This window comes from Coregonus clupeaformis, unplaced genomic scaffold (assembly GCF_020615455.1).
Source record: "Coregonus clupeaformis isolate EN_2021a unplaced genomic scaffold, ASM2061545v1 scaf1491, whole genome shotgun sequence".
NCBI lineage: Eukaryota > Metazoa > Chordata > Actinopteri > Salmoniformes > Salmonidae > Coregonus > Coregonus clupeaformis.
Window position 1 is genome coordinate 19,894 of NW_025534945.1, and position 13,281 is coordinate 33,174.

A 13,281-nucleotide genomic window follows, 5' to 3' on the forward strand; every position below is an offset into this window, starting at 1 on the left:
TTGATAACACATGATCTTCTTCCGGGATCCTATGCTCATATGGCACGAGCAGTCTAACCGCTACAACACAGAGCTGTGGCACTTCAAGAAGCAGACTGCTGAGTTTATAAAGGGAATAAACCAGGACCATGGTACCCTGCGCCAAGACCTGGAGTGGATGGGGGTCTGGGTGGACTGTGTGGAGAGAGAGATGGACTACGTCGAGACCCAGAATCCGGCTAGTGCCTGTGTGAACCAGGCAGACAGAATGGTGGATGTGGACCAGGAGGTGAAGGAGAGGTTGAAGGAGAGGAAGAAAGGGGGAGAGGAGGAGGATGGGTACTCCAGAGTCTCGGGTGAGCAGAGAGAGGAGCAGTGGGAGGCAGTTGGGGGAGCTCTGACGTCTTGCACAGGATGATTGCTTTTGATCTAGAGCCTTTATAGGGGACCAGTCTCCTATTTGTACCACATAGACACGGTACGAAGTCCTATTTCACAGACAGGTTCATTTGTTCAACTGTATAACATAGAATGTAAAACACAGAGCAAAGAGTTTCAGTATCACAAAGAGTTTCAGCATCACTAAAAGGTTTATAAAATGTTAAGAAGTGGTTTATAAACCATGAATGATTAGTTTATACCCTCTAATAAACAGTTAGAACATTAATGTAAAGCGTTTAGCAGGGGCTCTTAAGGTGACGGCAAACATAGTCTCGGTTTGCTCCTAGCAGAACTCGGCTAGGCGACTCGAACGTCTGTGCTCGCATACTCCCTAAAGACATTCGCTTGAAAAAATGAAAAAAGCTGAACGGCGGTATTACTGTTGTTTGTCCCTCTTGAGCCACCGTAGCAACAACATAGCCATAACATTTCCTCAAAATAGTCAGAATTAATCTAAGATAAATCAAGAAATCTGTAATTAATTTATGTGTTTTTTCAGAGGTCTTAGTCACACAATTTGACACCTAACTAAGATGTTGGTGCAGTATTTCTCAAGTGAAAAAATGTGCACGAATACTAGTCGTCTCTCGTTGAATGACAACAAACACTTAATTGAAGAATCCCATCCATAGTTCCCACTCCTACTAGGAGTAGTACTGTTGACCAATCACAGACGAAGGGACAGAGACTTCGGCCACCGACTTGCCTCAAGAAAAAATTGTGTGTGCACGAACAGCCCCCAAAACAATTCCCGAAGACCAAAACGAACAAAAACGAACAACATTTTGTCATAATATATGCGCAAACTGTTTAGACTGGAAAGCATATGGTAAGCTTTACTCTATCTGAAAGGGGGAACAGGATACTGACCTCAGGTCAGTGGCATTATACTTTGAAAGCCCATATTTAAGTAGTGTTCCATGCATACACAACAGTACCCACCATTGTTAATGATTTGGAATCAGTCTATCCTGATTGAGAGGACATTTATTTGTTGTCTTGAGAGATCCAATTTACTGTTGATCAGCAAAAAGCTCTTTGAAGAAAATACAATTTTACTATACACCAGCATATCTGTGTCCCACCCATCTTGCCCAATTTCCTTAGCTCCATGTAGCTCTTTCTTCCACTTCCCTTTGATTGTGTTGAGTTGATTTTAATTTGGACTGAATTGGAATAGCCTGCTGCAGCCTGCAGGGTAAATGATGTGCCCTGCATATTAAAGTAGACATCAAAATATGTTTCAGGTGGGCAAGGACACTGCGGAGACATGCTGATGTAACACATGAGACAGAAATTTGAACTGGATGCGTGGATGCTGACATACAATTAATAGACCATTAACATTTATAATACTTATCTCTAATCTGTTATAATACTTATCTGTTGTCATTTTATATACTGTACAAACTTCAATGTGTTAGTAATTACCTGATTTTTCATAACATCTGACAATGTTATTTTTGCTACCTTTAGATACTGTTATTATGACCACTAATGAAAATGGCTTTTCACATACGATACCGTCTCCATTTCTCTGTCAACAGATTGTGTGGATATAATCTCCAGAATCAGAGCCATGAAGATCCTGAAGAGGATGGGCAGCCCCAAAGGCATGTGGACTATATGGTGACCAGTGAGGAGGCTCCTCACCTGTACTTTCCCAGGAGGTATGGAGCCCACACCAGTCTGAAGTACAAACCTCAGGAGAAACAGATATATGCCTGGGACGATGGCTACCAGATCCTATACAAACTGTCCATGAAGAGGAAGCTAATGGTTTAAGTGGCTACAAACTATTGCATGGGAATGAACGGAACACATTTTAATGTAAAGACAATCACTGGCTTGGAGACATACAATCTATTTTTTTTTTGGTACCAACCAACTCATTGTCCACACTGTAACACATAAAATGTACTGTAGGTGCCCATTATCAAACATATTCCTACAGTTTGATATCAAGTAATAATTTGACTTCGATTCAAATTGTCATATTATGTCTGCAACAACTGGATTGATTAGGGGCACAGATCAGAAACTGTGTATAAGTTAAAGCCTTGATCGAGTGTATGCACCAGCTACCCTCAGTTAACTTGGCTATTTACATTCCATGTCTTGTTTTATACTGAACAAAAATATAAATGCAACATGCAACAATTTCAACGATGTTACTGAGTTACAGTTTATGTAAGGAAATCAGTCAATTCAAATAAATTAATTAGGTCCTAATCTATGGATTTCACATGACTGGGCATGGGCGCAGCCATGGGTGGGGCTGGAAGGGCATAGGCCAACCTACTTGGGAGCCAGGCCCACCCACTGGGGAGCCAGGCCCAGCCAATCAGAATGAGTTTTTCCCCACAAAAGTGCTTTATTACAGACAGAAATACTTCTCAGTTTCATCAGCTGTCCGGGTGTCTGGTCTCAGATGATCCCGTAGGTGAAGAAGCCGGATGTGGAGGTCCTGGGCTGGCATGGTTACACAGGGTCTAGGGTTGTGAGGCCAGTTGGACGTACTGCCAAATGTTCTAAAACAATGTTGGAGGTGGCTTATGGTAGAGAAATGAACATTACATTTTTTGGCAACTGCTCTGGTGGACATTCCTGCAGTCAGCATGCCCATTGCACACTCCCTCAAAACTTGAGATCTGTGGCATTATGTTGTGTGACAAAACTGCACATTCTAGAGTGACCTTTTATTGTCCCCAGCACAAGCAGCAGCTGTGTAATGATCATGCTGTTTAATCAGCTTCTTGGTATGCCACACCTGTCAGGTGGATGGATTATCTTGGAAAAGGAGAAATGCTCACTAACAGGGATGTAAACAAATTTGTGCACAACATTTGAGAGAAATATGCTTTTTGTACGTATGGAACATTTCGGGGATATTTTATTTCAGCTCATGAAACATGGGACCAACACTTTACATACGTTTATATTTTATAGTTCATCCCATTTTCTCTTTCCTGCTGCTTGGTCCCTTTGTTGTACACTTTGAGATACGTAGTCGTGAAATTGACAGCCTCCAGCTAATTATACACAGAAAGCAGCACAGGTCCTAATCCAGGCACTTGTCATCTCCCGTCTGGATTACTGCAAGTCGCTGTTGGCTGGGCTCCCTGCCTGTGCCATTAAACCCCTACAACTTATCCAGAACGCTGCAGCCCGTCTGGTGTTCAACCTTCCCAAGTTCTCTCATGTCACCCCGCTCCTCCGCACACTCCACTGGCTTCCAGCTGAGGCTCGCATCTACTACAAGACCATGGTGCTTGCCTACGGAGCTGTGAGGGGAACGGCACCTCCTTACCTTCAGGCTCTGATCAGACCCTACACCCAAACGAGGGCACTACGTTCATCCACCTCTGGCCTGCTGGTCCCCCTACCTCTACGGAAGCACAGTTCCAGCTCAGCCCAGTCAAAGCTATTTGCTGCTCTGGCACCCCAATGGTGGAACAAGCTCCCCCACGATGCCAGGACAGCGGAGTCACTGACCACCTTCCGGAGACACTTGAAACCCTACCTCTTTAAGGAATACCTGGAATAGTATAAAAGTAATCCTTCTTCCCCCACCCCCATAAAAAAAAAGTGCTTGTCCCACTGGCTATCATAAGTTGAATGCACCAATTTGTAAGTCGCTCTGGATAAGAGCGTCTGCTAAATGATGTAAATGTAAATGTAAATGTCTGCACAATCAAATAAAAAAATAATTTCACTAAAATGTTCAATCTTAGGTGAAATCTTTAAAAAACACAATGAGTAGTACTCCATGTTTTGAACCCAACTTTGCACCACCATAATTGAAAACATATGTCTTCTGTTGCTGCAATACTGTTCATAAATGAAAAAAATTAATATATAACAACAGATAAAATGATAGTTTTTAGATCAGTTTATTACACATTGGACCTCATATCATGAGTCATAACGATTCAGGATTTAAAAGCAACCAAAAATAAAACCCTTATCTGAACTAACAGCATTTGGCTTCAATTACAAGAACAGTTGTCAAACAGTTATATTACAAGTACAAATCTTCAATACAAAATTGGAAAGTCAGAGCAATCCATGAAGAATGGAAGGGATACAACATCATATTGAGGAACACAACGATAATAATAATAGCCAAAGGAATAAGGTCTTTAAAACAGTACATAAACTGAGGCTAAATCGATTTAATATGATAGTATTACCTACTATGGAAACAAACACACTAGGCTATATTATCAGAACATAAGACCATCATCATTGTTAAACGCACATTACTGAAACAGATGAAGAACAAAAACTACAGTCAGTTATTTCAAACATTTTTGTCAAATAGAAACAAACTTGGAGTCAGATATCAGTACGGAAATATCATGAATCTAATCAGGAATGTAACCAGCAAGTGTATACCTATATACTGTATGTGAGAACAATTGAAGAATCACATTGCGCAGAAAAAAACAGTAATGGTGTGAGGGAATCCAACAAGTGACTCGTTTTTATTGTGTCTCACCAACTGCCAATTAGAGAAATGTAATCGACTCACTGCAAGACATCGGCCTCTGACTATCTATTGTCTAGTTGCCCCCACACTATCTGTCTGTCTGTCTGTCTGTCTGTCTCTTAGACTAAACAAGGTACACTCCTGCTCTCTCTAGGAGGAATGGCTAAAACAGTGATCTAATGTGTCTGTTTAGCACATTCACTTTTCCCATTTTCCTTGTTCATTTTTCCCATTCTTCTTCCACATCCTCTCTGTTTGATATACAGTGGGGAGAACAAGTATTTGATACACTGCCGATTTAGCAGGTTTTCCTACTTACAAAGCATGTCGAGGTCTGTAATTTTTATCATAGGTACACTTCAACTGTGAGAGACGGAATCTAAAACAAAAATCCAGAAAATCACATTGTATGATTTTTAAGTAATTAATTTGCATTTTATTGCATGACATAAGTATTTGATACATCAGAAAAGCAGAACTTAATATTTGGTACAGAAACCTTTGTTTGCAATTACAGAGATCATACGTTTCCTGTAGGTCTTGACCAGGTTTGCACACACTGCAGCAGGGATTTTGGCCCACTCCTCCATACAGACCTTCTCCAGATCCTTCAGGTTTCGTGGCTGTCGCTGGGCAATACGGACTTTCAGCTCCCTCCAAAGATTTTCTATTGGGTTCAGGTCTGGAGACTGGCTAGGCCACTCCAGGACCTTGAGATGCTTCTTACGGAGCCACTCCTTAGTTGCCCTGGCTGTGTGTTTCGGGTCGTTGTCATGCTGGAAGACCCAGCCACGACCCATCTTCAATGCTCTTACTAAGGGAAGGAGGTTGTTGGCCAAGATCTCGCGATACATGGCCCCATCCATCCTCCCCTCAATACGGTGCAGTCGTCCTGTCCCCTTTGCAGAAAAGCATCCCCAAAGAATGATGTTTCCACCTCCATGCTTCACGGTTGGGATGGTGTTCTTGGGGTTGTACTCATCCTTCTTCTTCCTCCAAACACGGGGAGTGGAGTTTAGACCAAAAAACTCTATTTTTGTCTCATCAGACCACATGACCTTCTCCCATTCCTCCTCTGGATCATCCAGATGGTCATTGGCAAACTTCAGATGGGCCTGGACATGCGCTGGCTTGAGCAGGGGGACCTTGCGTGCGCTGCAGGATTTTAATCCATGACGGCGTAGTGTGTTACTAATGGTTTTCTTTGAGACTGTGGTCCCAGCTCTCTTCAGGTCATTGACCAGGTCCTGCCGTGTAGTTCTGGGCTGATCCCTCACCTTCCTCATGATCATTGATGCCCCACGAGGTGAGATCTTGCATGGAGCCCCAGACCGTCATCTTGAACTTCTTCCATTTTCTAATAATTGTGCCAACAGTTGTTGCCTTCTCACCAAGCTGCTTGCCTATTGTCCTGTAGCCCACCCCAGCCTTGTGCAGGTCTACAATTTTATCCCTGGTGTCCTTACATAGCTCTCTGGTCTTGGCCATTGTGGAGAGGTTGGAGTCTGTTTGATTGAGTGTGTGGACAGGTGTCTTTTATACAGGTAACGAGTTCAAACAGGTGCAGTTAATACAGGTAATGAGTGGAGAACAGGAGGGCTTCTTAAAGAAAAACTAACAGGTCTGTGAGAGCCGGAATTCTTACTGGTTGGTAGGTGATCAAATACTTATGTCATGCAATAAAATGCAAATTAATTACTTAAAAATCATACAATGTGATTTTATGGATTTTTGTTTAAGATTCCGTCTCTCACAGTTGAAGTGTACCTATGATAAAAATGACAGACCTCTACATGCTTTGTAAGTAGGAAAACCTGCAAAATCGGCAGTGTCAAATACTTGTTCTCCCCACTGTATACCATCTTAAAACATGCTTCTGCTCTGCAGCTGTGGTCAGGCAGAAGCCACAGTGTCATGACCCTTTTAGAATTTACTATCATTGAGTTACTATTTCCTCTTTGATTCACAAACAACTACTACCATTCGATCAGTGCCAAAGTTCTGTAGACAGAATGCATGGAGAAAGAAGCTTCAGTTTAAAGCACTCAAGGGCTTAACGTAGAGAAGAATGCTACTCAGAAATGCTCCTCATGTACTATAAACAACACCCATTTGCTGATACCCACATTATAGGCAGACCTGCTTTCGAACATGTGCTTGCCAATAAATAATCAAAACACTGTCATGGTCAACATAAAACAACATTGATAAAGATTCCTGATTTGTAGTACATCTTACATAACCCAACTGGGACAAACAAGAATCCTTCTAATCAAATTGAAGATTTTACTAAAATACCTCTCTCAAATGGTAACCTACTTTCAGTTGCACATTTTATTATTAAAAACCATTTGTAATCCATGCTGTATTTTTTTGAAACAATACGTTTACTACATAGCACAGAAAATAATAAGTCTCACTGGAAAGAAAATATGAATTTGATAATGATTGACATTACTTTCCTAATTTTTGTTTCAGAGCAAATTATAGTCTACCTTTGCTACAAGCACGTTTGGCACCAAAAAACTAAACACTAATCAGTTTGTTTTATTTGATACAAATGTGGCTATTGAGAGGACATCAAATATTAGGTTGTACTGCACTCATCATAGTACCACAACGTAGAAAGAAATATAAATATTACATAGCCATCATAATCAAATCAGGATTATTTTCATCTTTTTATATATCTATCCATTAGATCCAATAGTACACATGTATCACATACAATCGAAGAAGTAGCTACATGACTGCCTACATGTAAAGGCTGACTCATTGGATTTTGTCGAAGCATTGGGAAAAGGGTTCAATAATGCAAATCATTTGTTTGGATTCAGATCAAGCTCCTCAACAATATCCAATAAACTGGTCCTTGTATGAAGGGCAGATTCAAAGTCAGCCCATTATAAACCACTCAAGTTTCCATGGTGCCTCATGATAGAGAATAAATATAAAATGAATAGTTGATTATTGGTCCACCGAGGGTGATATTCTCCTCTTCTGGAGAAGGCTTCTGGAGGCCACAACACAACAATATTAGTTTTACATCTACTTTGTATTCTGGTGGGAAATACAAACTTTACATTGGCAGAGAGAGGACTGTGCTGTACAGTTCAAACCAACCCCAGGGAACAGAATACGATAAGAAGATGTTGAAGAGGTGCAATACGTTCAGCTGAGAGAGGAAAACTATGGGAGCAGGAGTAATGAGAATACACTCTCCGATGGAATAGGCAAGGGCACCAAGACTAACAAGGAGAAAAACAAGAGAGAGAGGTAAGGGTGGTTCGGAGTCTGTGTGCTATTTAACCATTTTTCCTTCCGTAGAAAGACTCTCAGGAGGCGCTATGCTCCAATGTTGTTGCAATGTGCTTATATGGTGTGTTGAACATATTTGTTCATTATATGACCCTCTATAAACTTGATGAACACTATTTGACTGGTCAAAACCATCACTTTAAGTTCTGCTCATTACTCCTGAACATATCATGGTTTACATTGAGAAAATATACAACATAGCTACTATTGTGAAATAGTATTTTTTTTGCCTTGTTTGGCTTAGTTATTATGACAATGAATGTTTGTTAAAAGAACTACACATTTCATAGTGCCACAATGTTTTTGTTACTGCCACACAATATTAGCAGATAGATAGTAAGTGCAGAGGGCTTTAGATATTCATTAGGTCAATCCAGTCTTTAATTTCCTATCTTTAGGAAAACAACAGATTTTGACCAGCTGATCCAATATAAAGTGACAGCTTGTACTCACCACTGACTGGCTTCCTCACTATGAAATGACTTAAATGTTAAATGTATTCTCTCTCTCTCTCTCCCATAGATAGATACACTCGGATCCGGCAGTCTGTTGTGCCACTCAGACAACAAGCTCCCCCTTTGGGGACTCACTTGATGAGAGAAGCTCAGGATAAAACCAAACCAAAGCACCCCAAGTACTGGGATTGACTCCAGATCAGTAAACCTAACTGCAAAACTTCATATTAATTCAAAAAAAAACATTGTTACTTCAAAAACAACTGACAGAGATGCTGATCCAGGATCAGTTATTGGGAACGGGAGCACTTTGTTGCTACACTTGAGGGAGAGTGAAGACTGAGAGAGACTGAGTGGGGCTATGTTTCTCCTCAGGTGCAGGCAGACAGACCAGACAGGATGTGGGATTAGAAGGAGAGAGAGGAGACCGTTTCACTAGGGTCACAGGTGGTTCTGCTCAGGGGCTAGAAGGAGGCCTGGGGGAGGGGCAAGAACCCTGGCTGTCCAAACTGGCCGTCCGCGTTTTCCACTGCAGTACACAGACACACACAGACATACACACACCCACAGACACAGACACAGACGCATGCACGCACACGCACACACACACACACACACACACACACACACACTTCATTAGACGATAGATATTACACTGTTACAATATCTGACATTGACTATTTATCCTACGTGTGATCCTTGAAAAAAACGTCTCTATATTTTTTACTATATGCAATATTCATGCCTACAAATTCTTCACACACTGCAACGTGATGTTTGAACTAACCTCTTTCTCTGATTTCTTGGCCTCCAGTAGGGGGTGCCAGTGTGCAATGGGCTTGCGTGGGTACGCCAGCATCTCGTTCCAGTGGCCCTTGCCAAGCCCCTCAGCACTGCACCCCACACGATTCACACCAATGATCTCATTGTGACCTACCCTGCAGGGGCCAGACAACACACACAACATCAACACAACAGTACAGCTAATCCTGCTCTTCAGAGACACTACATTACAAAATAATGCAGGATTGATTTTATAGCTGAATTTGTATTACAAGCATTACAAAATTGAAGAAAATAATATTCTGGGAACCCACCAATGTAAAATCGTTGCATTCACATTAAAAAAGCTAATTTGGCAAAATTATTTCACCCCATCTCCAACCCTTATAACAAGTATACATTTAGTTATCAGAAGATACAGCTGCAAGATGTAAAGTTAAAAGGGAGAGGTGATAATTAGCAGGTGCAGTTCATGTGAAGATAAAGCTGAGTCATAGTTAAAAGGAGACATTTCCATATCTCTTTTAGAGATAATGTCTGAAATGTAAATGGTATGAAGAAAGGGTTTGTGTTCCAACAACTACAAATGGTAATGGGACCAACAAAGTCCCCTCCGAGATTGAACCAGACCAGAGGGGATGTCTGTTCTTCCTCATCATAATCCTGGATCTAAGGGACGGACTGATACAAAACAAGGATGCCCTGGCTGATACCCTCAAAGTAGAGTCGGTTCGCCAGTCGGCAGCAGCCATGTTTGTTGATAAAGACTACCCTCTGAGCTTCCATTCAACCAAATAGGATCGCAAGGCTTTATCGTTGTTTTTGTTTTATACAGACGTTTGGTGATTGACTAGGAATGCCTTGGAGATTGACCAGTCGATCTTGATCGGCCGGTTGGCGACCACTGCCCTACTACCATTCACCTCTCCTGGCAGAGCAGAGAGCTCCTCCACTGTACTGGTCTTCTAGTGACTGACTGTTTTATAGTTACTGTTCTGCTTCCCTGACTCCTGACCTATTCTTTCTATTTGTTGTGTTGTTCTTTAAAAAAAAATAGATATCCGACGCAGTGTCCTATTCTAGGGGCCGTATTGTGCTGACTACAAAGATGCTGAATATTCTGAGAGAACCGTCCAGTTGAATTTTTTGGACAGTGCTTGACAGACTGTTACCAAGTAGCCGGCCAACGTGCATGCCAGATTTTTCTTATGGATGCCAAGATTAAATCAAAGTGTTATACGCACAAGTCATAGTCCATGACTGAGATGTGCAGGCTGACGTGGTCCATGCTGTCTGGGGGAATGTCGAAGATGATGGCCTCGTTGTACGTGGGGTTCAGAGTGTTCTTCTTGATGGTCGTCTTCTTCTTTTTCAAACGCCTCCCGTCACAGACAAGAGACACTTTGACGTAGGGATCTGAAGTGGAAAAGAGAAAAAGCTATAAGATGTTTATCAGGATGTAAGTTCTATAGCCACATTATCTTGAGATCAATCGTGGCACCAGAAATCTCCTTGTGTTTTCATGCTCCAATGTTAGCCTCTGCTTTGTGCAATTTAGAAAGAGATTCTGTACATTTACCGCTAGAACATTTGACATGCAGCATCATCAAGGACCCCACATGGAGCTTGAGGTTTGATACCAACAGGCTCAGAGACAGTTTCTATCTACAAGCCATCAGACTGCTGAATAATTGAACTGGACCGACCACCTGCACTGATTCTTCGTACCTTAGCACACATGCACTCACTCACTTACACACACACCCACACAGATATACACTCATCCACACACACACACACGTTTGTTTTACTATTCTTGTGGGGACCAAACAATTGATTCCCATTCAAAATCCTATTTTCCCTAACCCCTAACCCTAAACCTAATGATAACCCTAACCCTAACCCCAAAACACTAACCCTAACCCTCAACCTAACTTCTAACCCTAAACCTAAACTCTAACCCCTAACCCTAATTGTAACCCTAAAGCTATACATCTAAACTAGGCTTTTTCCTTGTGGGGACCGGCGAAATGTCTGGTCCCCACAAGGATAGTAAAACCAAAAACACACAGACACACATTCATGCTAGACACACATCCCAACTGCTGCTACCAGACTCCTATTATTATTGCTAAATACTGCACAATTTAAACACTTGTCCCCCAATCCCCCCTTCCCCAAAACATGTGTAAATATTGGACTATAAATTGTGCCTTCCTGTATTATAATTATGCTGAGATGTTTATTCTATTCTACTGAGCCATTTACTTTGTGTTCCTATTCTTATCTGTTCTTATTTCTTATTGTTGTATTGTCAAGAAGGAACCTGCAAGTAAGCATTTCGTTGGACGATGTATACCATGTGTATCCTGTACATTCGACTAATAAAACATGCAGGTATTGTTTCAGCATGTGAGAACATAATGCTATTCTCATTAGGCCTACAGTGACCTCAACATAACTCAACACATACATTTTGATGCAGCAGCTGCATTGATCAATTTCATTTCCCATTTAAAGTATATTTCCCATGTGTATTATACTCCCACGCTTACTTGAACCTAAATATAACAATAACATCCTTGAAAAGGTCTGGAATAAATCTCTGTACATTTGATATTGATGAGTAAACACCTCAGTTATTGAAAGCAGAGGAAGCGAAAGCCGCTGAAATAGTGCTTTAATGGAATAAAGTGAATGCGTGGTGAATGCTGATTTCAATCTTCATCCGTCAGCTCCTAAAATCCATTATGTCAGTAAACTAGTCAGATGTAAGCTGCCTTAGATCCATACACAACATTATAAAGACTGCTTGCTTTGCAACCAAATATGCTTCAGGGTACAATTTACTAGCCATGGTTTACTGCACACAGATCCAGTTCAATCCAGCAACAATTGGGAGACATTTAAATCCTCAACTGAGAAGGGATATTAAACTTGTTAAAATGTCGTTAACAGTGAGAGGAAAAATAATAACAAATAATACAATAATTGTTTGGAATAAATAATGCCCGATTCGTGACATTTAACTCAGAGTGAATGTCACTTGAATTCGCACGCAAACATGTTTCCTCTAATGATATTTGGTTATTGATAATATAAACTGAATACGGAACAGCAGATTGTTAGGCTGTAAGTAGTTGTAGATGACATCTCCATATTGCCAGTGGTGAATATTAATAGATTCTCACAGAAATAAAAATAGCTGGAGAGGACTTCCCTTTGTTTGCTCTTTTTATTCAACATTTGAGAACATCTATAATTTGATATGTTACAGCCAGGGTTTATTTTCTTTGACTCATTATGAAAAACAATGACACACACACACACACACACACACACACACATAAAGCTTGCCTACCTGAGTATCCAGTGATATCCATGGCCTTGAGGTTCCTGCACTTGATGACAGTGAGAGTGAGTCGTCCTGCGGTTGGCAGGTAGCATAGTGAGAACATGATCTCTCCCAAGTCTACACTCTCCTGTGGGAACAAACAGAGAAACAAACTGATGTGACACACAGCACTGGAAGGATGCCTTCAGGCCCTACTGGAGCAAGGGCAATAACATTACGATGGAAATGGATTGTGAAGCCAATGCTATTCCAAAATCCCTCAAGAGATATTGGTGTGAAACCTGTCATCACAAACAGAACTGAGTATCAGGCTCACGCTCAGGAAGTTGTAGAGACAAATCTGCAGGACAGTGAAAAATGTCTAATTATGGCCACCTGTGGAGTGTTAAACGTTTAAAATGTAATGTTAGTATTTAATGTGGAGTGTTAAGCGTTTAAAATGTAATGTTAGTATTTCA

At 41.1% G+C, this 13,281-nt stretch overlaps 1 protein-coding gene across 2 annotated transcripts in view; it reads right to left on the reverse strand.

The window, feature by feature from the left end:
* Positions 1 to 6,704: 6,704 nt before the first annotated feature.
* The window catches only part of LOC121537980 (synaptotagmin-6-like), a 92,446-nt gene continuing 85,869 nt past the window's right edge, over positions 6,705 to 13,281 (reverse strand). For both annotated transcript variants that reach the window (XM_045218300.1, XM_045218299.1), the window contains 4 exons: positions 12,830 to 12,950; positions 10,713 to 10,884; positions 9,473 to 9,623; positions 6,705 to 9,214 (listed from right to left, as the gene is read on the reverse strand). In XM_045218300.1, the coding sequence (XP_045074235.1) occupies positions 9,143 to 9,214; positions 9,473 to 9,623; positions 10,713 to 10,884; positions 12,830 to 12,950 (516 nt within the window). In that variant the 3' untranslated portion in view covers positions 6,705 to 9,142. The remainder of the gene's footprint in view (positions 9,215 to 9,472; positions 9,624 to 10,712; positions 10,885 to 12,829; positions 12,951 to 13,281) is intronic.